The 26,874-nt window shown below is 44.0% G+C and overlaps 1 protein-coding gene across 1 annotated transcript in view; it reads left to right on the top strand.

Annotated features, from left to right (window-relative positions):
• The first annotated feature begins 219 nt into the window (after window positions 1–219).
• The window catches only part of LOC131263545 (uncharacterized), a 34,395-nt gene continuing 7,740 nt past the window's right edge, over window positions 220–26,874 (top strand). The window contains exons 1-4 of the mRNA XM_058265757.1: window positions 220–280; window positions 22,077–22,279; window positions 24,943–25,078; window positions 25,848–25,981. Of these exons, the coding sequence (XP_058121740.1) occupies window positions 220–280; window positions 22,077–22,279; window positions 24,943–25,078; window positions 25,848–25,981 (534 nt within the window). The remainder of the gene's footprint in view (window positions 281–22,076; window positions 22,280–24,942; window positions 25,079–25,847; window positions 25,982–26,874) is intronic.

Raw genomic sequence — 26,874 nt, 5'->3', positions numbered from 1 at the left:
GTTGCGTTATTTCCGTGCACGTGGGCATATTCACATATTCCGCCTCGCCTTCGACGTGTACGGTTGGCTTTCGGTCCCGGGGGCCCGGTTTTTCCTTTTTTCTTCGCACCTCCAAAGACGCCACACTCCCGGTGGCGAGTGGTCGGTTTTTTCTTCCGGCGGCAGAAGAACGTGCTGGTCCGACGGGGAAGCAGCGCGTCGGAAGGCCCCGGCCGGGAAATGTGGCTCCCGGTGGTAATGGATTTACGACTCCCAATTCTCTGTTTGCTGATAGTGGCAGGTACGTGCCGGTGGAAATCGATCCCACCTAATGTTACATCCATTTATTTTCGCCCACCATCCGCGTAGCGCTGCGCTGTTTCTTAAAGTTTATGTTGTTCGTCTTCCCCATTCGGCATGCTGGCGCAGAGCTTTTTGACCGTAGAAAAGCAGGCGACGGAACTGTGGGAGTTTGAAATATATTTTTCCTTGCTGTGTGAGTGCGTGTGAGTGATTTCCCTTTTTTTACGGTAACATTTATCTTGCGAGCAATTGCATCGGTATTCAGGTTGAATCGCTGATGAACGAGCTCGGAGATGGTACCGTTCGGTCTGCGGTTTTCACTTTGGAAAGGGGTGGATGTGAAAGTGAACGAAAAACCCCCCTGGGGGGGTGAAAATGAAAACGATTTTAACTATGGAGAACCCATTGCCGCGACCCGTGATGCTTATCGTGGTGTTAGTGGCTTACAAATTGCTCGTTGCCGGCGAGAAAACATTGCGTAGGGAGTAGATTAGCATTTTCATGGACTGTAGACAGGTTTATTAACTTTGTGAAAAATAAGCAGCAATTTATGTTTGAATTAGATTCATTTCAATTGGTTAGAAATGTAAATTTCTTTACCGTTAACAAGGTGGGACGGTATTGTATTTAGATGTTTTAAAATACACGATTTTATTATTGAAAAGTTTTACACCTTACATCTAATCGCTGTTTCCAGAAACAATAATCGAACAAATTGGTTTCGTAGCCAATGTAAGCCGTTTTCAGTAATCTACTTTTATTCAACCTTGAAATGAAAGTGCTTCCCGATTGTCCTTCGTAGTGTTCTCTTTGTTTTCGCTCGGTTCCCACGGGGATTGGTGGAAAATACCTCCCCGGTGCTAGCTTATACACACTGTGGCGCGCCATTTCCGTGTTATTTGCACCCGATAAAACGCCAGATAGCAAAGCAAATGTGATACTTTGCAATGTCGCATACAGACACACTTACAAATGTCCGCTCACGGATGTACAGTCGGTTCGGTTCCCACACCGTTTGGGTTGGCGCCACAGGAGTGCATCGTGTCTGCTGCTGTTGCTGGAAAACCGAGGGCGTTGCGTTGGTGCATCGCTCCGGAGCGAAAGCTAATTAGTTTAAGATCGTATCACACGGTTGAGTAAATGAGAATTTGGTACTGCTTCGGTACGAGTATGCGGGCTTTGCCTTTTGCCGGTTGCCAGGCAGCGATGCTTGTAGATGATTGCTGGCGATAGCGTGTTCCGCGGGTGGGATATGTTCAAATTGTTTCAGGTACACCGCGTTTTACTGGGAAGAAAAACTGGTAGAAAAGAACTTTTAAAAGGTGCACCAAAAAAGAAGTATGCATTAAAATGAGACAATTCATAAAAATAGTATTGTTTACTTGAGTCTAAAAAATATGGGTTGAGATTATTTTATTTTTATTTTTCAAAATGCTTAGTTTACACACTACGTAATAAAGTACTGAACTAACAAGTTTAACATCGTTTGAAGCTGTGTCTTTTAGCTATAAAGTCCAAAACTAACTTGATATATGAGTATATTTTTAAAAAATACAGAATTTTTTATATTTTAACACGAGATATAAATAAAAATCAAACAAACCAGAAGATAATCTAAAATCGCTGAAACTTATGAAAAAAATGTTAGCAAGACAAACTAATTCAATATGATTCGACCACTCCATAGACGTTTACGACACCGTTTTCATCCGTGATTATTTCTTTGAACAATTAGCTTTGAAGCTTTGTATCACGGAAATGGGTCAGAAAGATTGGTCTGAAGTTACGTTAGGATAGTGTGAAATGAGGGTAATTCGGCAAATGTGTGACAAAATGGGGGAGAATTTTGCAAAGGAGTAACTTGACGAAATAGGGGAAACTGATTCAAAAGCATTAGATCAATTTCTCAATTTGAAGTCGTTTTGATATTGTGAACATGATTTTGAACTTTCTAAAACGCAAAATTTTGTTTCAGTGTCATAGTTATCCCTTCCGTGAGAAATTTGCTAATTGTAAATTGCATCACACTCAATCAATGCATCTTGTGAGGAAAAACTAATCGATGATCTTTCGTTAAGATGTGAACCGCTTAGAGACGAAATAGAACGATTTATCAAGATGGCTGAATTTGCATCAAAATCAACGAGCTATTTGCAGCTTTGATTAAAAATTTATCAATCAACCATCGATGTAGTCGTTGTCGTCGTCGTGTTCGTTCTCGTCTCCCGAGCACTCCATTCGATGCAATGCCGCATAAGAATTACAGTTTTCATTTTGCCCAAAACCACAGCTTATGCTTTGCCTCTAGGCCACCAACGGCTTAGAGCGGCTCATCGGTTTCGGCTTTGGATGCTGCAACAAATGACGGCATCGAACGAAACAAACGAACAATGAGCTCCGAAGCCAATCAGCCAAGAACAACAGAAAGACCTTTTGCAGCCCCTAAAGAAGACTGAGTGATGGGTTCCTTCGCAGTTTGGGCGGAACTCCGCTGGGAAACACGGAGGTTGGTGTGTCGAGTGCGTGAAAGCTTTTCCGCCCCAAACCCGGACGCCCGTGCGTTGCTTTCTTGTGTGTATGCGCTTGTTCTCAGATTGCAAAATCAATATTGTCTAGTGCTAAGCCGCCGGCATGAAGAGAACGGTGTGGGTATGTGTGCGACCGTTTCGGAGACAAGCTCGATGTTCGATTCGATTCGTTTCGTTTGACGGTAAAATACTCATTCCCCTGTGGGGTGGAGAAAACGTTGAAGATCGAGTGATCCGGTGGGGGTTAAATGTTCGCCGATGAAAATGGAATGGGAAACGGAGTGAAAACTGCTCGAACCGGAGTTCTTTGATGTGTTGTTGTTCGGTGCCTCCGAGTTCGGGCCGCCACGGATCGACCGAAAGATCAAGGAACTACGCACCGGCAAACTATGTTTACAGCAAATTGGAGGCAAAGCAAAGTTTGCTTACAGCACGTATCGGGTTCGGTATTTGTTTTCCGTCGTTTGTCGATTAGCGAGTCAAACATAGGACCTTCGGCGCCGTTGCTGGAAATGGAAAACCGAATGTGCCAACGTTAAGCTAAGTGAAAGCTCTTGAGAAATTTCTCGTCAACTTTAAATTTACCGCATTCAAGTGGTTCAACTACGGATTTTAGGTGATCGCCCCGAACGTCACGAATGACTTCATCCGAAACCTTATGAACCGTCCCCCTAGTAGTGTGTCACATCCGGCTCCGGAAACGGGACACAAGCTGCAGGAAGTGCTCGGTAAAAAGTGTGTCAATCTCTCCGACCAACTGGCTGCCGGTCGTGCCCGGAGGACCTGCCTATCCAAACCTTGGGGAGGAAAATTGTGTAAATGCGGTCAGAGTTCGCGTGCCGGTTGTGATGCGCATCCTCGTCCCAGCCAAGCCCGTCGGCAGCCCTCGCTCCTTGTGCCCTCGGGCGGAGGATGCTGGCAATTTAATGATTGATTGAGTTTCGTCCACTGCTCACATCTGCACCGAGCGCCGGCTTTTCCGAGAAGACACACCTGACGGGCAAACGGGGTCCGCGTGAGGAGGGAAAGCCCGTACCATGTACTTATCGTCCAAGCATTTGGGACGATCCACTGGATGAGCTCGCAAAAGGCGATTCGAGAAATGTTTCCCAGGGAATGTTTGTGGAAAACGCTTCGTTTGCCCTCCCATCGCTGCGTCCCCCCGGTGGGAGGCCAGAGAAATTCAATTTTCTATCACGTATTTCATCGTTTGACATCGGACGGGTAGAAATAAATCCTAGGCTTTTCAATCACTCCACATCCACCGCAATGGTTTCCGACCCGAGGACGACAGACGACGACGACGACGTTTCTCCTTCCCGACCTGATTGGAAACACCCAGCAGGGGACGCGCGCTTTAGTGTTGAGGTAATCGAACGTGAAAATGTCGATTATGAGTTATTTCTTGTTTGTTGTCGGTCGATCAATGAAAGCAAAAATCCTCCGGTCTCCCCGGTGGAGTCCACTTTGCTGCCCGTCAGATAGCACAGTTCCCCCAGCATTGTCGGATTCTTTGCAGGGATTCCAGTCTACCGGTGATTGCTTTTCATTACTTGCTCGTGAAGGTGTACCGTTGCTTGGTTCGATTGGTTTCAATGCACAGATTACTCGGTTCTTTAATGTATTCTAAACGATGCCTTTTAGCTTTAGTGCAATGAGCATCATAAAGGAACTTGCGTAGTTTTAAGGTTTAATTCATGTTTTTGAATGGTAATTTCGACCAGTAAGGTAGAAAAAAGATGTTCAATAGGCAAGATTTCTCTTTGTTCTACTCTACTCTACTTTGCTGTACAAGATCCTCTTTGTTTAGATTTATTTATTAATCTTTCTTTACAATGACGTCTGTTTTTTTATTAATGAAGATTTCTCAAAAGAAATTTAAAATGTTTTGTGTATGAAAAAAAAGTTATGAGTAATTTCAAGAAAATTAGTTTTTTATGTTAAAACTGAAAAGAAAAATTAAAAACTCTTGTTCAGTGCATGATAATTGTATCCAACTAGGAATGACTCTTTTCATAATTAAATACTTCCATTTCCTTCCTCACACCCACACATACTCACTTCTCTGCTAAACGCATCAATTAAAAAAGAAACCCTCATTCCTCGCCGAGCCTCTGCAAAGCGTTTAACCTCTGCAGCTCGGGTCTAAACTCTCACAGCGCACTCGTTCGTTATGCAAAGCACGTTTTGCAAATTGTTCTCAAATAGTTGCAACTGTCCCCTTTTGCGCCCCGGTTCGCGTTTTATGATGCCATTTGAACGCGTGCACCCCGAACGAACTGTTGCATTCTACTTCGTTATTTTTTATTCCCTCCACTGTAATTTTTTATTACTCGATCTTCCGTTACCCTGCCATTATACGGCCCGGTGGTGTTTTCGCTCGGAAAAAGGATTTTAACGTCGTTCCAGCGACGAAGCGTGGCCTCCGGTGACCTGACGGGATGCTCCGTGATGCGATGAGTAGCTATATCGTGATCATATGCACGCTCTTCTAGCCCGGTTTGGATCCGATGGACGCATTTCCACGTACATCTTTGTTATTCGCTACGCGAAATCGCGCCACCGTTGGAGGTTCGTTCCTCGGAGCAATATCGCATGACGGGCTTGGCTTCGCCGAACCGGGATTGAAACAACGGGACGTGCAATATTATACACTGACAGCCATCCCGGGGAGATTGAGAGAAAATACTCCGGCGGTGCATGATGGCCGAGTTTTCCCCCTTCTTTCCAAGCTGCATTTACGCAACCCGTCGAAAGCGAGCGAGTGCAAATTGATTTTTCAATAAAATTGAAGTCTTAAATGTGCCTACGGCAAAGGGGGAGGTCTGTTTTGTTTGCCACTGCAAAAAAGGGAAAAGAAATAAAACAGAAATAACTTTGCCGAAGGTATCCATGTCGTCGACGGAAACGTTTGACGCCGAACGAGCAAGAAATTGAATAACTTCATTCGATTGGCTTTTATCGCTGCCAAGCGGTCGTGTATCGCATTTCCCAACAAGTAGCGACTTTTTTGTCGGACTGGAGAAGAGAAAAATCGCGAGACATCACCACCGTACCTCTCGCTGTTCTCTCGCTGAGGGCAGGAAAAATGAATCAGTTGATTTAAACCTTTTATGGTAGTTTGTTTAAACTTGTTAATATTTAAAATAGTTAATTCAACGGAAAGCTTACCATTGATTTTATTACAAAAATAAAATGGTACGATATGCTTTACTTTTTCCCAAAATATTAAACAACAAAATCCCGTGGAGCTTTGTCCGTGATGCTCTCAATTTATTAAATCTTCATCAGTATTTAAATAAGTTTCGCACTCAACTGACAGATTTCAAACAATGCACAATTGTTTTTCCAGCTACTCTTAACGATTTGCCTCCCTTCTTCATCCGTTTCAATGGGATCATAATTATTTTTTTACCGATCAAAATGTGACAATGATTTTCGTGTTCCATGTCATTCAGCTGCTCGTGCTGGTTTGGTCGGTTTCATCGCTAAACTAATTACTCGGCTGTCATGTTAGCGGTCAAAAGCAGAGCAGCATTTCCCGCACTATCCCTATGGGAATTGGAATCAGTGCTTTTTTAAACAATTCGTTGTGAAAACATTGAACAACCAAATAAAATCCAAACTCTCGTTGCGTTACACAAACCCATTACCATAATTACAGGCGTGCAAACAAGAGCACACGCCGTGCTATACAAATCAAACATTTCAACGCATGTGTTTCGATGTTCGAGCATTTTGTCGAGTACAACCGAGGTGGATGAATACATCCCATGTGGTTACGGGGTGTTGCATTTAATTAGATAAGTTTTTCTCCCCTCTGAACCTATTCATACTAGTAAAGTTTGATGTGTGAACTGTTCTTTGGGGGACAATGCAAAAATGTTGCTCGGTTCTCTTTTGTGTCCTACACGAAAAAAAAAATGATGGAAAATGTTAAATGCAGATCCACAAAATCCAAAGTTAGACGCGCCTTAGTAATATTATTCTCACACTGCATCTAATGGGCGCGTACCGAGACGGTGCGCTTGCAAAGTTTGCCTTTGTCGTGCCGGAAAATCGTGCAGCTGCAACATCTAAAACACGCTTCGACGGATCCGTAACTGTTTAGCATAATGAGCATCTGCTTTTGATGACAACCCATTGCTGCATTGTGGCCTCGTTCGGTGCACGCATTCGTTCACTCCGGCTTTGTTCGCCCTCCCCGCAAAACCCGGAGCATTCCAGAAGCAAGAAGTTACCGATAGTTCATTTCCCTTTTCCAGGAATTCCCGACAAAGCCAGTAAAAAGGGTTTCCCGACCCGGGCGTAGGGGTTTCGCTGGAGATGAATCCTACCGGAGGCGGTACAACGCTCGATTTCATTTTCCCTTCACTTTTTTCTTTGTCCTACATGGTGGAAAGCAGCAGGAAACGGACGGGACCGATCGCGTAATTTCCATGCATTAGTTTAATTATGTTCGCTTATCCCCTCCCCCGGGGGAGGGATGGGCATCCGCGAGTTGTTTCATTATGTTTTTCGCGGAATGAGTGATTAGTGCGGAACGGAGCGGACGTGCGAACTAATGATCCCGATAGGTGCGGTTTTCCGGGGGCTAGGTGTGCGGGTTCGTGACTATTTTTGTTTCGGAAAAACGGGATATCCCTTTTCCGTGCTGCAAACTGCTGTTTTCAGTGATATGTTAATTTTGGTGCCTCACTCGTAATGAAGTTGTTTGTGCGGCGTGGAGAAGTGAATCAGATTTTTCAATGCGAAACAGCCGAGGGAAATCGATGAATGATAATGCTGTAGTTGCAATGTTTTCCACGGGTAACGGTAGATTCGGTTTGGCAGGATTGCATGTTATGCTTCAAAGTAACACAAATATACATACATACAATGTACCAAGGCATTGAGAACTTTTCACAGGTGTCTTGTAAAAGCTACACTTGGTTAAAGCAAATACAGATTATTAAATCTTGTATACAAGATGTTCATACTTGATCGATACCAAATTTATTTCCCAACATTAAAAAGTATCATAATGTTGGATAGACTCGCTCTCTAACACACATTCCATTAGTAGAATGGTTTAGCTTCAAATCAATTCAATTCTCGCACGGAAATAGCACATTCAGTGTACAATAATTTGGTTCGAAACTTTTTCGAATTCCCAGCAGAAATCAAAGCAGCGCTTGCCAAACATCGCAGCAAACGATACCGCCCCGGTTTGGCCACAATGATTCCGGTTGGTTTGCTTTCGTAAATGGAGTCGTTCGGGGCAGTCTAGTCTGGGGATTAGGGGCAAAAAGTTTTCCGCTCCACCGAAAACCGGGTGCTCGAAATGGTGTTACAATGTGGTTTGGAATTGGTCTGACCTGGGCCAGCGGGGATCCGCCGTGCCAAAGCGCACGTTGTCGTAGCGCCGGGTGTCCCCTTTGATCCAACCCGTTCTTTTTCCCGCTCGCTAGCACAGGTTTCGGCTTTTCCCAGGTGCTTCCCCCGCTTGGGATAGGGTTTTCGGGGATTCGTTTTCAATTTAACCGGCGTGCCGTTTCTACAAAGCTCTTTCCTTCGAGTCGGGAGCCACCGAGAGCCTCCTCGTGGGTTGATTAGAAAAATGCACAAAAATGGTTAAACAAACACGCACCGGAAAAAAAACGGAAATCCTAACCTCTAGCTCCCATCATAACGGGAGGGACACACTTTCTGTGTTCTGTGTTAAATCCTCCCGGACTGCCGGAAAAACCCTACCCCAACACGGTCCAATCGGATGTCGGGTGAAAAGGGTTAGGTCTGATTTGCCGTTAGCTTGGAATAAAAATGGGAGAAATATTTTAGGCCAACGCGTTCAACAAAAACCCCATCGTACGTGGGCTGTTAATGAAAGCTTCCGAAAGGGGAGGTGCTGTGGAATAAAATCGGTTAACATGTTGCGAATGGTTTAAGCTTCGGTCATGATTGGAAATCTATTTCGGAATTCCTTAGAAGGACGCTTTTTTGGTGAGTTGACATTGCATTGGACGTTTCTACTCGAGGTGAGAAAATTATTTACCATTTTTCAACTCGAAAATGACGGAAAAAGGAATGTGAAAGTCCATCAGTTTGGTGTTTCATATTTATAAACTTTTCAGAATTTTCCCACATTTTTCCAAACCATCCAATATGTTGTGTGACAAATGAAAGTCTTTGTCCTGTATTATCGTCTCACGGAAAGTTTATGTGCTGGTTCCCTAGCTCCTTTTTCCGCAATGGTAATTCTGGCATTGCGGTGAGATTAAAAACACGAGTTTGGTCTATGAAAAGTTCATTCCGCCAGCGTTTACGACTCACATCCTTATGTGATTTAAAATAGCTTCGTTCCACTCCTGCCATTGGGTACCTTTTCCCCCCTTTTTCCCTCGACCATGACGCCCCCGGGATGCGTTCACTACTTTGTAGACAATCCGCTGCATCCGGCACGATTTATGCTCCCTCGCGCAAACCCAGCACGAGACCAAACGTACCACGTACAGCGGGAAATTCTACTCATTTTCGCTCGAAAACTATGATTACAATTTGCCCTAATCCATCCGACCATTTCGGTTGTTCTGTACCGCGGTTCCCTCCGCTTGCCCGCGTGACACCTTAACAAATTTGGTGGATGGAACAAATTACGCAACGGGCGAGACTTTAGCAGCGCCACTTTTTCCCGGTTTGAAAGTGCAGAAAGTGCCCCTAAACCGGTTAAGTTCGGGGGCTTTATGTTAGGAGTTTAACGTGTTTCCGTGCGAACGCCACCCGAAAGTGCGCCCCGGACGCTGCATGGAAACGCGGAAACACATAAACCATCGTTTGACATACGCTTTGGCATGCGGGAAAGTACGGAAAAACAACGGCTTGGCGTGGTTTATGCACCGGAAAAACAAACAAACTTGCTCTGTGTGTGCTGGTTTGTTGGTGGATGATTGCAAGAGAGGATTTCGGGGAAGAAACTTTTCAAGATGTGATGACACCCCGACCCACGTCCAGCCCTTTCCGCCCTGGTTTTGGGAGAGGATTAAACTTTTAAATTAGATTTAGTTCCTTAAGTCCTGTGCTCTCGATATTCGTGTGGGGTGTCATTTCTTGGGAAAGTGTATCCCGTGCCACTCAAAATCTCGAAAGTGATCTACATGGAGCCGTTTTCGAAGATGGGGTCGTCCTTCCTGTGTTCCGCCTCCCCGGAGAAGGGCTTCATTTGTGAGATGCAGCGTGTCGAGTTTCAGCAAATCCTCGACCAAATGGGGCGCTCCAGAAAACCGACGCACGTCCGACGGTGGTTCCACTGGCGGCGGCACGGCGGAATGGTGCTGATATAAAAGAGTCGATGAATTTTATGCGCTGCACCATAAACCACCGGGGAGATGGGTTTAAACCGGCGTGCGTCTCGCCGACGCACATCCTGGTGGGACTGATTTGATGGGGTTGATGGTTCAATTTGTTCATTTTGACAGCCGCTGCCAGGGGTGAGGGGGGTGGCATGGCTGGCCCGGGGTAGTAAACATTACGGCAAGTTGATGGTGCGATGGTGCGATGCGGGGCGTAATGCGCACGTCCGGAAGCTCATCAATCGATGGCAAAAGTTTGGACTTTTATTGAAAGCCGAGAAGCACTTTACGGGAATGAAGTCGACGGCGTTAAGTGAAAGACTTTCAATTTATTTCACACAAACAAAACGCTGCAGCGTTGATGGTTGAGTAATTTTAATCGAAGGAAAAGGTGGGCGCAGTTGTTTTTCGGTTTCGTTGTAACGTGAAATTTCAAATTTTGAAGTTTCTAAAGAAATTAATTAAAAATTAATTGTGAAATCCTGTTCGATGACATTAGTCGTGCTGCCAAGTTGCTTTTAACGTGTGTTTACGTAATTTTACATCATTGATGATTTTTACAACTAGATGATTTTGACAACTAAATTGAACAGTTTAACAATTGTTTTTGAACATGAAATATACATGTATTTTGGACTTATGACACAAATCTAAAAGGTCTGTCATTGTTAACGATTATTTGAAGAACCACAACTGTTGGCACCAACATATTTAATTGACTTTCTTAGGTTAGTTTTATATTGGGACAGAACCCACATAACAATGCACGAAACCGAAACAACACTTGGACATATTTAAGACACTTTGTTCCTGTTGCTGTTCATTACATTTTCCTCTTTTTATTTCGTATGCAAAATATATTTTTTAAATACATAAACGAGCCCTTTTCTTCCTAGTAAATACGTTGTTGATCTTAGTTTAACTTTCTCGTTTGCTGTGGTTTTCAACTCGAATGATCTATCAAATTTAGCAATCATGTTTGAACAAAACTATAATCTGAGGTCGAACCTCTTCTTCAATGTTTTTCCGTTCTAGCTTTTAGAAAATCTATAATTTTCAGAGCTTTTAGTTGATTTGACAACTGCCTATTTCCATAAAAGTTTGACAATTTAAAGGGCCCGGTACTCTTTGGATAGGCCTTTTTCAAGTTCACTGAAATGATATGACCAGAAACAAGAAAATTCTTCGATTAGATTGCGTTCAGAAGCCGTTTCTGTACGAAATGGTGAGAGTAGGGAAACATTTGTAATGTTAAGAATTTCCTGTTTCTATTAGTTTCAAATACTTTTCGTTTTCAGATTTTTATCAGAATATAACAAGACTGTAATACATTTAGAAGTAAGTTCATAAGCTATCCGCTTACGATATTTGGTTCCACGAAATAAAATTTCTCGGAACAATTGTTTACGTTTCAACTAGAATCGACTGGGCTGAAGAAAATAGGGCACGGTTCGTGATGTCGTTTCACGCAATTTTCTTGTGTCGGTTACTTCCCTTTTTGGGAAAGTAAACTAAAATAAGACACCCCACCGGCATGACAAAGTGCGGCTCAGATGTGATGAAAATGTAGCAAAAGTTTGAGCTTCCGGACGCCCTCGCCCGAGGACGCTTCCCCCTTCCACCGGCGCCAACCCATCCCCCGTGCCGTCTGTGTGCGTTGCCTATTAGCCAGCGTCAAAGTGGCCCAAATTGACCCTTCGAAGCGGTCCGGAACCTCGCCCGTCCACCGAAAATGGGTTAACTCTGTCGCGGAAACAATTTTGCACTCGTAAAAGTTCCTCGGAGGGTGATTAATTTCCAGACCAGACCAGAGGGTTGGCAATGGCTGGATGGCCGGAAAACAACGATCCTTTCGGTCGATCCGCGCTGGCTGCTGGCGTCCGGAGCGAACAAGCTGGCCCTGTCTCCCCGGTGTCGGAGCCTTTGGCTGCACAATCAATTATCTCCTTGTTGATTCTGACCACCGGTCGGTCGGCCATTTCCCGGAAACCGTCCATCCGGTGGTCACTGGGCAACTAGTTTTTTCCCCGGTGTCGCCCTCGGTGGAAACTCGTTACGGGACTCGCTTCTTGGCGCGTTTCTTTTCCCTTTCCAATCGCCCTTTTTCTTCGGAGTCCTCAAAAGCGAAGTGTGTTTTTCCATCTCTGCTTTCGTTGTTCTCGAGAGAGATGATGGAAGGTCCGTTTTTACCCATGTTCCCGGCATTCCTCGATGACTGGCACCGGCATCGGAGTATGTTTCTGTGGTACGATGAAAAAAAACGAACCGCTCGAATGGAGGGAATTTTTGTCCATCCGCTCACTTGTACGATGCCGAAAATAATGACTGTCGTTAAAGTGTCCCTTTTTGGGGCGAGCGTGACGCACGGAAACCCGTCCCGACGATGGCACCGTTAATGTTCATTGATTTTACGTTCTCTCCTCCCCCCATCGCTTTCCGTGCGAAATCTGCCCGGGATGGAAGATTTTCACCCCATTTTTCCATCCTGCGTGGGGGTCACCATTGTTTCACGAACCCGTACGTGAGCAAACAGTGGCTTTTGTCCGTCTGCGGCGCGATTAGCACGTATTTTTTGCCCCGATTTTACTTTGGTTCAATCGTGGCAGCCTTTATTGCGTCGGTGGGAAAAACGGAAAACCCTTCCCTGAATGGTGGCACAAACAAGGGTTGAAGCTTTTACGGGAGCAAAAACTTGAACAACATTTATCTGCTCCGCTTAACATGCGGTCGGACGGAAACCGGCTGGGGGCTGCAGGGCCCAAAATGTGCAGAAAAGTTTCTTCCAATCATCGCATTTAAAGTACTACCTGGCGTTAACATGTAAATCCACTTCGAGTTGTGCTGAGTAGCACTTGGGAGTAATAATCGCCGCCAGCAGCTAGGGCTAAGTGGAAGCGGAATCCAACTCGGTGCAACTTAAACCGGGCATCAAATGTTCTCCGAAATCCGATGTAAGCGATTGCAAAATGTCGAACAACTTCCTAAGTGTGTGCAGAAGTAGTAGATGGAGTTCATTTAAATGATAGGAAATTTCGTGGGGCCAAGAAGGAGGTCCAAACAGACAACGGTTGGACGAACACACCAAGCACAGAGAGAGAGTGAGAGCGAAAGCAAAACGGAAATATTAAATAACTTTGCTGGAAAGTTTTTTAACTTTGCCAATCGGGTTTGCGTACGAATTGCTCCTCGGTTCGACGTACGGTCGTAGTCAAATCACTGTCTGTACGTTGTCTTTCACGCTGGTGCAACTTGCAACGGGCATTGATGCATCGTGCACCATCAGGATCACCGTCTTCCGCCGGATCATCTAAAGGCAGTGTGAGCGAAAAGTGTAAAGATCACACCGAAAAATGGACGGGGATCCTTCAGTGCCGAACTTTAGGTCGAGTGCAGCCTCTTGAAGCGCGCCATTACTTTTGCCATCCGAGGTCGATGTAAAGTGTGCATGCATTTACACATTTTCTGTGAATTTGCTAACCACTCTAAAAGGAGTGAGTTGTGAGAGAAATAGAGTTTAAAAAAAAAGTATAGAAAAACTTCACGTGCAAAATCCCGCCTTTCCTTGGGTTCGGTATATTTTTACTGCTTTGCAAATTCCATGAATTTAAATTGAATTTTCACTGGTTTCCCCTTTTCGGAAAGTTTCTTTTTTGTCGATAGAGGTTTATTTGAATGTTCGGTTTTCTAGTGTTGGAAGGGAAAACATGGGAGCTTTCTACGTGGAAGACGGGGTTGCTCAAATATTGGTCATTTTTCCAAAATTTGAAAATAGAACTATCTTTTAGTGCAGATCGATGCATGAAATTTCACATGCGATCATGTTTTCTGGTCTACAAAAAAATACTTAGGGATTGTGTTTTCGGTTTTTTGCTATCAAATCACCAAAGGGCAAGTTTTTAAGCAAACCAGCGACATGGCGGTCGAGAATGGATCAAAGCAACCGTACGGTAAACGGTATAGAAAATACCGGTAACGACACTCTGGAATAAAACTGAAGCACCGAGACAAATGAAATCCACAAGAACGTGAAGAAAAACCCCGAACAAGAGCTTAAGAATAAGACTCAGAACGGAAAAAAATGGTTGCTCGTAAAATATGGTCGAACAAACCAGTTGCCTAAAGTTTAGCGCGACTCTGATGAGCCCCGACGGGCCAGAAGAACCGCCAACCGGCTCACACATCTGTGCCGGTGTGTTGGAAAAGTTTTCACACTCCTTCCCTCCCATCCCCACCTGCGCCACAGTGCGTCTTGCCCGGCGGCTGCCATTACTTTGTGAAAAGTCTGCCAGCTGGTTCCAGCTGGTTTAGAAGCGAAGCATTTATCTATTCCATCCATCGACCGAAGATGTGGGTTTGTGGCGCCCCTTATGGTGTCATACAGCGAGGGTGCATGGGCAAAAAGGAGGTAAAATGTGAAAGAAGAAAATTTGCCACTCCAGCCCTCCCCCCTTATGGGCTCCTGAGGTTTCCACACACGCGCGCCATATCGGGACACACAAATCAAGGTGGTTCCACCCTCCGGGATGCCTTCTTATCCGCATGTTTATGGAATTGAAAAACTTGTTATCCAAAAATACTCCCCCAACGCTCCCCGCGCCTCTGTTACCCACCCACCCATAGCTGTGACATCAGCTCGCCTTGTCTAAGGGTGAAACCGAAACTGCTTATCACACTGCCACGTGTTTTGCATCCTTTCGGTGCGGGCGAAGGGTGAAAGCGCGCGCATTTTCCGCGGGATAACAGGTTGGTGCGGGAGCATGTCGGTCACCTTTTTTTTGCCCCCTCTCTCCCCATGTCATTCATGTGTGTTTGTGAACGTTTTTCGGGAGTCTAGTCTGACGACGAGTTGTTAATGATAATCCACTCCCGCATGGCAGAACGGGCGTGCCCTGCGCGGGAGGGGAGCGTTCTCGGAAGAGGGAGGGAAAGGCTTGTGCTTCGCTTAGAGATTGAAGCCATGGCAACAACTGTGGCAAGCGGTGGAAAGCGTGTGCGACCGAGGTATGTCGGAATAAATGGGATAAATAACGAGTTTGCCGCTTTTTCGAAGGCCAAACCGTTCGGCCTCTTGTAAAGCCGTGGAACGCAAAATGGAAAATATCCTGGCGCTGAAGATAGCGCATAACACACATACATAAGTGAGGTTTTTCCAGGTTCACTGCCGTTACTGTCGCTGATGCTGACGGGGTTTCGGTTTACTTCAGACAGTGGAAAGTGGGGCTGCCAAAGGAAATGGTTGTCACGACATTCACTGGTGACAAGCACCTTATTGTAAGTGCGCGTGTGTGTGTGTGTATGTGCTTTAGTGTGGAATTGCCTCTGTTGATGGGTTTGGAAAAGAATATTCCATCCCTACCGACATTAGCATCACCAACCCCGCTTCAAACAGTTCGTCACTGGGTTTTCCATTCTTCAGAACGTTTGCCCTCATACCGTTCCTGACGAGGTGATTACAACTGGAAGCTAGTTTGAATTTGCGTTCAGGCAAGTGAACATACAATCACTTGGGAAGCAGGGCCACACCCACCTTTTATGCTACAATAACGGGAACACTGCGTTCAACCGAATTCCGGGGTTGGAGGAGAAATGAGAAAATGATATGCCAATGTGAAAGGAAAAATAGACCCCCAATGGGGGTCAAGAAGATGCCGAATAAAATATGATGAAGTAAGAGTGGTATTTTTTCACGTAGAAAGGAAGAGATGTGGGATGGTGGGGGAAAGGGTACTCCTATGGAATACGACATTGAACTTAAACAGGAAGCGCAAAACGTAAAATGAACAAAAAAATAATCTAAATAAATTAAACTTGAAATTAATGTAAGTTTAATTAAAGTATTGAGTAGCGATGAACATGAACTTCAATACGAAATGCTTCAGTTCGGAAGAAAATCTGCAAAATTCCCTATCGTTTTTGTTTTCGGTTTCAACATACATCGTGGTTTCTTTTCGACTACTTTAAGACAACCTCTACGAACGCTTCCCAGCCCGCTAACCGCTTCTGAGAGAGCTGCTTGAAGCGGTGGTGAAAATTGTTTTCCAATTTCCACCCCTCTCCCAGCCCAACGCACGCACCTGCCTGCCAAAGGGCCGTGTGGCGAGGTAACGCAAACGCAAGGCATCAGAAGTAACGGTGATATTTTATTCAGCAGCGAATTGCTCAAACCAATTTCATCTCGATTCATTTCCGCCGGATGGAAATGGTGAAATTTCATTTTTCATAACTCCCGCACACCGGCAGCGAACCGTACCGGTGGCATTCCCTTTCGGTGGGTCGGTGGAAAAGTTGATCGCGAGATGCAAAAAATAAATACACGCCCGGGAAGAAAAAAAAAGGAATCGTTATACGTTGAGATGCTGAAAGGTTTTCCATTTTCACCGGTAGAAGGAAAGCGCTTCTCTTATAAGGTCAAAGTTTAGGGGTTGTTTTTACGTGTAATATGGTATCCCTGGCTGAAGCTTTAATGATATTTTTACATAAAGGAATGCAGTGATAACAAGTGACTTGCCTTCAACCTTTTCAAGTTTTTTTAAAATATTTTTAAACATTATAGCATTACAAAAATTTACTCAAAATTGATTCAATACAATCGACATACGGCAGAGTCATTAAGCTCGTCAAACATGGCACATAACGTCGTCAAATGCTTGTGTCATCTGCAGCCAACTTTCAATTAAGCCATAGTGATTGCCATAACAAAACACAAAAACTACTAAACCCATTTCCTAAAAGGTGCAATGGATAGCTAAACGAGTCCCGAATGCTGAAACTGGCTAGTATACGAACAAAAGGTGGATGAACGAATCAACAACGCCAACTCGGTGCATCCGCACGTCATGTTGGATGTTTTGAGTTGAAAAATCCTCGAACGAGGCCATTAAACTTGTCGTTGCGAATGATTTTGGCCCACGTTTGATGGGCGCACGTGGAAAGGGGACGTCCATGTTGTTAAATACATTACCGCGAGCGGAAGAGCCTCAGCCAGCAGCATCGGTTCATGTCACAACGGAGCCATCCGGGCCAGCTGTAGCCGCTTTTTCTGGACCATCGCGAATGGTCGGCATGTAATGGCCAGCGTTTTTCGCGAAAGGATTTTCGAATAGCCGGCCAGAATACAGATCCCTCGCGGATCTGGCCAAGAGCTGGCTCGCGTGCAAACAGCCGTTAGTGGAATTTACCATCCCTAGGGGACATTGTTGCACTCCAATGTTGGACGTGACTCGTTCATAAAGCACAAGGTACTTTAAGTCTCAAAACGGTGTTCTGTGGAACATCAAACATGACTGACTTTTGAAATGTTTCCATTAAGTGTAACGACGAACAAGAAATTAGGTCAATAGTTGTTTGGAATAATAGTGTTTTAATTATTGTACGAATTTGCATTTTATTTAAAACATTTTAATTTACATTTTCGATGATTTCAAAACTAAAATGATATTCAACAACGCAGGCAAAGTTTTCTAATCATGAAAAAAAAATTGGATGAACTTTACTGAAACCATAAATAATATATTGTTTAAGATTATTTTTTTACCATTTTACCCACCCAATTTACGTCGGGCGCACGTGGCGGTGCACGTTCTCATCCGCCTCGCTAACCTAATTTGATGAAAGGAGGGAAAAAAGTTCGCCGCCGTCGAGCATTCCGCAGTGCATTAGAGTTTCCGCACAACTTTATACGCCCGCGCGATAAATGACAATATTAAAGAATGGACTGACACAGAAGCCGAGCCCGAGTTCATGGGAGAGTGAACTGAAACTTTGTAATCAATTTATCTTCTTTAAATTCCGTGTCCTTTTTCCCGTGCCCTGGCCGGTGGGGGAAAACTACTTGTGTAGTGGAGTGCGGTGTGGGAAAACTGCCCGCAACACACGTACGTCCCGAAAACCCCGAACCGTTCCCGGTTCGCTCCAAAGCCGGCCACTTCACGAGAGAAAAGTTTCTTTGGCCGAGACCGACCGAGCTGGGCGAGCTTTCAAGACACCCCAACTACCCATTTGAATGCTATAAACTCGAGTTGGGCGGGTTATAGCCGGCTATCTGCAAATAATAGCCGGGAGCGACAACTCCCCGCGATAGCAGCGTCTTCGCGGGCTATTTCAGTGGTGAGCGCGCGAGCACCCCAGGGCCTTGAGTTACTTTTCCCCGCGGTGTATTTGTTTCTTTCACTCCGACGCTTGGCTGTGACGTCACAGCCCGTGCGCCGAATAAATACGATGAACGAAAATTATTTTAGCTTGGTTTTCATTTTATTTACCATTTTTTTTGGTGAACACACAAGATTTACGATCTCTATCAAATGCAGTGATGATCATCATTCGAATCTGGAATGTAAAATAGAAAAAAGAATATATAATAATTTGCCTTAACGAATCGTAATCGAGCTGATATTATTGCTGAATGATATGAACAAGGCATTGTTATTATAGAATGTAGAAGATATCAATTAAATAAATTGATATACGAAATTTCCTACATCAACTCAGTATCGTTGATATCCATCAATTACGATGTGTTAGTTCACCTTTTAGGTATAAGAATTTAATGTTGATTTTTCTTATCTAATATTTTCTTATTACATGGACTCGATTTTTTGTGATAAAACTGTTGCATTAAACGGAACCAAATTAATATTAAAAACTGTTAAGTTTTCAAAGTTATTACCCCAATTGTTTTAAATAATAGAATATCAGCTTACCAGTTGATCTTTCCGTCTACCAGTTCTGATACTGGCGGTGTTGTTGAAGGCAGTAGACATCAGCATCATGCATTGAAGCGGAGGACGTTTGATGAATGGCGGGTTATCTAAAATGTTTCAATAATTTTAGTGAATATATAAAATCGGAAATACACTTTCCCGTATCTTACGGCATATGTATGGTATTATTGCAATACGTCTTTTAGAAGATGACTTACCAAAATAATTCCTGGAACTGTAACGACGCCGAAGATGCTTTTCATGAAACTGAAGCCAACCAAGGAAGTAAAACTGGAGAAAATTAAACAGCTGGTGGCTTTGACCTATCGTGTAGTGTGGTCGTTAAGCTTAAATGCATTAAAGGGTGCGAATCCTCACACACATCGTGTTTGAACGTTCGTACTAGCAAAACAGAGAACATTATTTAAATATAGATATGAACAAACTCATTCGTATCGTCAATTTTAACTTCATATCTTACCTGATTACTGCCCATAACCTTCATACCCCATTTCAATTCATAAAGTACGAATTCGAAGACACTGCACTTAGAAGTTCCAAGCGTATTTCGTGGATCTTCCATTTTAATTGCCACTGAAAACGTTGCATTTACAGCAGCAATGCTAACAGGCTAACAACACTTTTCCATTAAACGTGTTGCTAGAACAAAAGAATGATAACATTAAATCAAAGCTTATCAACTAATTACTGATAATAAAACATTTTCATAACTTATTTTATTTACCTGCTAGATTCCGACTGTTACTTCTGATGAAAGCAATCATGTGCCTGTTTCCTCTGTTGTTAAAAAAAACGTTACACCATTCGTACATGTTTATGCTGACTACAAGTTGATACAGACGCCTTCGTTATGGGAAAAATAAAGGACGAACAAAACAGATGCAGCTGAAATTTAAAATAAGTAGAGCATTAGGATTTATATATGAGAGGACGGCTTCGAATCGTTTTTTATCTCTTGATTAATCTCACCTGATATTCGGCAATAAAGCTGTTCGTTTCGAAAACACTGTCATTAGCTCCTTCATGTGACATCGGATGCAGCTGGAAAAGTAGATTCATATTACATTAATTTCAAACTAAACTGCTATTGATAAGCAATGTTGGTTTCACACTTCTCTAGATTGCTTTTTTAATTGTTTGAAACAGCGAGAGCAATACACTCACCCACAAGTATAGTTTTTCCGTCTGGTCGCCAAACGCACCTAACCAAATCCGGCTGGATGGCCACAAAACGCAATGTCTTTTTTGCGTTGCTTGTAATAAAGATGCGCAACGATATTAGTTTAGCTGTAAAAACACAATAATAATCAAACATTAGCAACGTTATACGAACTAGCAAACATACACATCACAACTCACCTGCATGTTTCAAGAAGTTTCGTCGGTGCGTTATCCAACGCAACGATACCTATGTCCATGTATACCGGGCAGGATACGTGTAAGTGTTCTGAGTCGAAACCAGACCACCGGAATGATAATCACGCTGCTTGCACAGAATATAAACCTTACACCAGATGCGCTGATGACATCACAGAACACAATGTGATATGGGGAAATCCATTGCGGATAAAGAACACTTTCCTTTCAACTTACCTGACTGTTTACGATGCGGGATTATGCATTGATGCATGCCCAAACCGATGGCGATTTGAATCGAATGCTACACTGAAGTAAATCCATCGTGACTGAATGAAGTGCAACTGATGAAACCAAATTAAATCATCAGTAAAGATGCAGTTTGCGTTTGTAATGCTGCAAGAACAAAATACAACACCAGAAATCATAAAATAATTCGGATGAAACACTTTCACTTCATTGCTTACCAGATTGTTTACATCTCGGCTGGTAAGGATTCGTCATGATGATATAGTTGGACGCTGCGTCTAAATTACGTCGCAAACTGCTCTGGATCGTAGGTTGATCGATTGATGGTTGATTGAAGATAAGAAATATAGCCCTGTAGCAGCTGAAATGTAAAAATAACATGTAATTATCGGCGAAAAACTTTAGCGAACTTACCGTGCTGCTTTGTTTACTTCGATATGTCAAAATCACTCTGCGTGTGAGATGCGCCGTTCGAACGGGAAAAAAACATCCACACGCACATCGTCGCGCGCGTTCTATCGCACAAAACGGACGCTCCTTTGCTATCGCGGCATCTGCGGCGGGCTATGTTCGAGAGCGGGATCGAAAAATTTGGCTAAGTCCACGAGCGACGGGTCTCCGCCTCTATCGCGGCATCTGCGGACGGCAATCATCGAGAGTGGCATCGCAAAAATCGGCTAAGTCCGAGAGAGCTGGTTTTTTTTGTATGGAGTTTTCTCCGCGATGCTCAATTTTCAAATGTAACCCAAATCCAGGCTGGTTGGGACGCTTCTCCGGTGATGCGGCTCCCTTGGGATAGACTTTTCCCGGACCCGGCCAGGCGTACGGTGCTGCAATTAATCTTACATTTCATCTTTTTCTCCGCTTCCTTCCACATCCCGGGCCGAGTGCTTCAACCAATGGCAATTCTTCGTATAACCACTAGTCTTGACGGTTTCGTGGAACGTTTTTTGAACCCTGTAAACATAAGACGATTGCCTGCGGGAAACTACAAAGACGATGGAAAGCTGCTGGTGGCTGGGATTGAGTCGCGTACCGAGGCCGCCTTCGTGGTTTCGTCAGAATTTGTACGACTCTTGTCGGCTCCGTAGGGAAAACAAAGTCCCTTCAACAGTGAGGCGGTGCCTGTTCGAACCTTACGAACTGTAAGCGCAATCGTAATTCTTTTCCCCTTTCTTTTTCGACAAATGCAACAGTGCAGCGCCGTAAGGCAAAGCACTGTGTTGCCTCAATTCAAGGTGAAAGATTTTTCTTGTTGCTACGAAAAAGACACCGTTTAAATTCAGTTCCAACCGTCGGAGATGATGAAACGAAATTTATGACATTTGAATCGTAAAGTTCGGTAAAGCATCTAAAGGGAAAAACTTATCATGCACCATCAAGGGAGAGACTTACAGAGTTGGCGGTTTTGAAATCAGAAACATTGCTTTGAAGGAAGCTGGAATTTTTAAAGAGTAAATCTAATCCAAACATTGGAGTGAAAGGTATAACAATGCCATTTGAAACCTTACCTTAACTTGCCTTATTAAGAATAACTAGAAGAGCTTGGAATTTACAGTTGGAAAGGAAAAACATCCTTTAATCATACTCTTCTTTTTTGTTTGTCATTGCAGAGATGTCCCTATGCCTTCGAAACGTGCGTGTGACGGTACCGACGGCCGTTCGGAAGGGCGAATCGGCCCAGCTGTTTTGCTACTACGAGCTGGAGGACAAGGAGCGGCTGTACTCGATCAAGTGGTACAAGGGAAAGCGCGAGTTCTACCGGTACACGCCGCAGGAAAATCCATCCATGAAAGTTTTCAACCTGGACGTCGAGGTTTGTAGCCTGTAATACTTCGTTAAATTGAAATAAAAGAATCACAAAAGATTCTATGATATTGATTCTATGGATCAATAGTAAATGTTGAAGCAACAGTTATGTCAATTTTGTGTTACTATAATCCAATGTGAAAGTGTTGAACATTATCAACCATCTTTACCTTTAAATGTTTTCCTACATAAAGAAGAATTAAAAATGTAGCCATCATATAAACTGTCCCGATGTCAACGTCATTCAAATGGAGGAAAATTATTTATTTATTGTTAAACATACCAGATAAAGCTCAAGTCGAAAAAGTCGAAGAACCGTTCAATAAATGGAGATCGTGAGGGACAAACAGCACGGCGTCAGCAACCGGACATCATAAATCCCTCATGAATTTCTAATACATTTTCAAGTGGTCGAAATCACTCTCCTACCGCTCCACTAGAGAACCGGTGGCCAAGAAATCGAACAACGTGGAGTGGTACGGGCTTTTGGTCGGGGCCAAAAAGCGAACCGACCTCGAATGAGGGGTTGCTATTTCTAATTTCATTTCATTCTTCCCATCATAATCATCCATCATGAGGGCCCTTCTGAGCTTCGGGGATAGACAGGGCCCCGCCCTACCCCCGGGAACGAAAACCGGGAACCAATCTGTTCGCCCCGATCGATTCATCTTGATTGGGAATAATGGTTCTGGTAGTTTGTTGGAACATTTCCACTTTCGCGTCGCTTTCACGATGTTGTGAGGGAAGGGAAATGGAAGCTTTATGTGTTGTTTTTCTTGTGCTGGTTTCTTCAGCGAACGAAACACGCCGTTCCGTTGGGCTCTTACGGTAGAGATATGGACAATATTATGACTATCTCTAACTTCAGCTGGAAGAGAGATCCTCTGATTTGAACGATGCTTGAACGATGCTACAGAAAGAAAGAAGAAAAATCTTCATCGACGATCCACTTGTGTCGGCGTCCTTAAAGCATCCTTCGGCTACCTTTAATTACGGAATGTGCATTGCAAAAGAAATATTAAAGGCAAATTCATATGCTGCCCGTAGATCTGAGCGTCCGACAAACGCGATACAAACTAAATTGGGAAGAGAGGGGCAAGCCAGAAAAAAAAAAATAAAACCTGACTTAGAAAAAGGGGCCACTGCGGCCACCTTCATCATCTCCGCGCGAACCCAAACCCCTACGCATCCGGCAGGAAGATAAGCAAGAAATAATGTCTGTTTTTGTTGCTTTTCCAGTCAATAAACAACTGCGATAACGCCCTGGCAACCCCTCCCGGAAGCGGAAAAGCGCGGCCAGCGTTTATTGGAATTTTTCGGCTTCCGCCCCGACAAAGGCGTGCTGGGCGAGGGGGAGAGGGGGAGGTGCTTGCGAGCGGGCATCATTTTTGGCCGCTGCTTCGGATTTGGTAGAGGATGAAACTGTGACCAGCTTCCAACGACGCGAAACTTCGCGACAAATTGTTTGCGCTCCAATATGTTACCATGTCCCATGGCCGCCGTGTAGGGTTCAACGGTGGGTTTTTCTTTTCGAGGCAGCGAAGGATCGCTACGCGCAAGGGGAAGGATGCGGCCAGTACGGTATCAGCAAAAGAAAACTCAGCAAAACGCAGCGGCGAAGGAATATTTTACACGTGGCCCATAAACCGCACGGCATCATCAGGGCGTGACCTTACGCGAGGCCTGGCTCGGTTTATCGGCTGCCCCTGATCTAGAAAATTGGGTCCTAGCGAACGAGAGGCGGCGGCCGGCACCCAGGGCTGGGGGGGGGGGGGGGGGGGGGGTCAAAATGTTGCTAAGTGTTTTTTTTTTCTTCATCCAACTCTCTGCACATTCCCGTACATTGGGTGCGCGTCTGAAGAGTACCGGCCTTTTTTGCTGGCAGCTGGCAAAGCACCGGGAAATGGCCGCCGACCCAACGGCTACCGGCTACCGTCTTAAATTATCTCGCCGATTTATGACGGTTCGTTTGTGTTCCGGTCTCGGCTGCAGCTGTTCGGGGAGAGGTTGCTTGGGTTTTTCTATTTTGCTTGTTGTTGCGTGGGTTGTTTTTGTTGGCCAACTATAGACTGCATTGGAGGAAGCGGGGAAGATAAGGGGAGGCAGGCCACGAATCTTAAGGCGAATAAATGCTCGGAAAGTGAAGTGTTCGCGCTCGAAGCATAAGCACTCTTCGAGGGGTCCAAATTAGATACTCAAGATTTTATGAGTCTTTGGCAAAAACGAAGACTATTGAATGTGTTTTGAATACATTAAAAAAACTGAATAGCATGAAGTTACAGTAGCAGTGATAGAACACCATTTATAAATTACGAAGCCTTGGGTTTTCTATTCAAAGTTGCAAGGCTGGCTACGTTTTAAATTGTTAAGAAAATATTTGTTTTTATTGAAGAACAAAGAATGGAAGTAGTTCATGAATGTTTGCATACAGTAAAATTAAATTCTGGATGAGTATTATCTTATCATGTAATTTTTTCCATGCTTTTAGGTGAATTTTATCATTTTACTTTTTCAAGGGTTGTAAGAGCATTGGTTAATTGAGTAAATGTGTAAAGCTTAAACCATGGTGATATTACAGTGAATCATAAGTGTTATTAAATAAAACGTGTCCCCACTTGATAAGTAAACTTTTTTAACATAAACATTATCCACACTTTCTTACATTTCTAGCGTTCCCTTTCGAACCAAAGTCACGTCGTCATAAAGGCGCACGAAACGAACGTAACGGGGAAATATAGCTGCGAAGTGTCCGCCGATGCGCCCTCCTTCCACACGATGATAGTCTCCGGCGACATGGAGGTTATAGGTAAGCGATCCCATCGAAAGCTTCTCCGATTAGCGTCAGCCAGTCGTTAAAGTTAATAGTTCCATTGTTGGGGGGGACAACAAAAGGCAAGATACTGCTCTAGATCCTCCATCTTGTATTTCATCTGATTCGATTACATCGAACTATTCACATTACTTTTCGTGAAGCCCTATCGAGCGCGTCATTTGCGATCGTTGTTATTATTCGCAATTGTAAAGGACCGGCTTTCGATATTCAACAACTTCTTTCAAAGCTTTTTATTTCTACTAAATTATTGCTCACAAATGCGTCTGGACGACGACTGACAATACTACGAGGATAAGTTGGAACGTCAATAGGACCAGTAAAAAGAAATGATTTTCAGATAATGAATCCGTTGTGGAAAAAGATGTGACTACTCGATTTTTTACTATGCTTATTACGCGAAATCATTTAATTTTAATAGCAAATTCAAAAAAGAATCACGTACAACAAATACAGAGATGCAAAATGTAATATTTAACGATTCATAGTTTTATTCGTGTTCTTCGATTTCAAACAATATTGCTACATTAGTATCAGATGATCTAACAGCAAAAAATGTATAACACCCTGAATTAACCTCTTTTGTACATCATCTCCTTTTCTTTCCAATTCAATAACGCACGCCACAAAATCGAATCGACGCGTCAAATCTTCACCTCCACACGGCGTGCCACGTGGATATAATGCGTACCAACGCCACAACAACCTAAAAACAACACGAAAAAACCCACCTGCAACCCATCAGAACCACCGCCGGAAAAACCATCAATAACGGGCCTGCAGAGTCGGTACCGACCGGGCGACATCCTGCGGGGCAACTGCACCTCGATTAATTCTAAACCGCCAGCAAATCTGACGTGGACGATTAATGACGTACCGGTAAGATTTATTGCATCCCGCTTACGACCCGACTCGGGCAGAGGGTGTGTGGGGGTGGGGACCGGAGATGGAAACCATATTTTCCTCCAGCACCGCATGTGGTCTATTGATTTAGGGCATCATATCGTCACACCGACGCACCGTGCGTTTCTGCGTCGATGAAGAGGTGTGTGCGTTTTGTTTGTATATTGCTGTCAAGGATTATCCGGGCTTATGGGCGTAAGTAAATGATATTAAAGTTTCCAAGGAAACACAAATGGACTACACAGTTCGGGGGTTTCGAAATGTAGGTGGTTTTTACATTCGAAGAATTGTTTATCTCTTGGGGATTATAAAAACAACTTATCACGAATTACTACCATCTCTCGTCCATATCGATTCTTGGAAGCAATAGCGAAGAAAAACTCCAAGTAAAAAACGTAATTTTCGTATAATTCCCTTTCTCGAGCGAGCGCATTCCAAGAAACCGGCTTCGGACGGCCAAACATTGACGACGGATGTTTTCGCGAAAAACGAAAAAAAAAACCCAACTCCTGCCACTCAATCAGCAAGGATTGAACCACCTGTCACGGGGAGCCGCTGGGACAGCAAACGGGAAACGGGGGGTGGGTGTTGGAAATCAAACGATTCAATCGAATATCACCAGCATTTTCCAGCAGCTCGCGATCGCGTGCGAGTCGCCGATGTGGGTTGGCGAGAAGGAATCGAAATCGAATTTGCTGTAATTTTATCCACTTTCCGACCAGAACTTTTCTGCCCGCGACTCGCAATAGCAAACCGTGGAGCGATGAGAAGTTGAAGATCAAGCTGATAATGTTGGTGATGATGATGATGATGATGATGCTGCTGCTGATGCTGCCGATGTTGATGCTGATTACTTGGGAGTATGTGTG

Source organism: Anopheles coustani, chromosome 2 (assembly GCF_943734705.1).
Source record: "Anopheles coustani chromosome 2, idAnoCousDA_361_x.2, whole genome shotgun sequence".
Taxonomy (NCBI): Eukaryota; Metazoa; Arthropoda; class Insecta; order Diptera; family Culicidae; genus Anopheles; species Anopheles coustani.
Note: the sequence above shows the minus strand (reverse complement) of the source record. Positions and strands in the feature narration are given on the sequence as shown.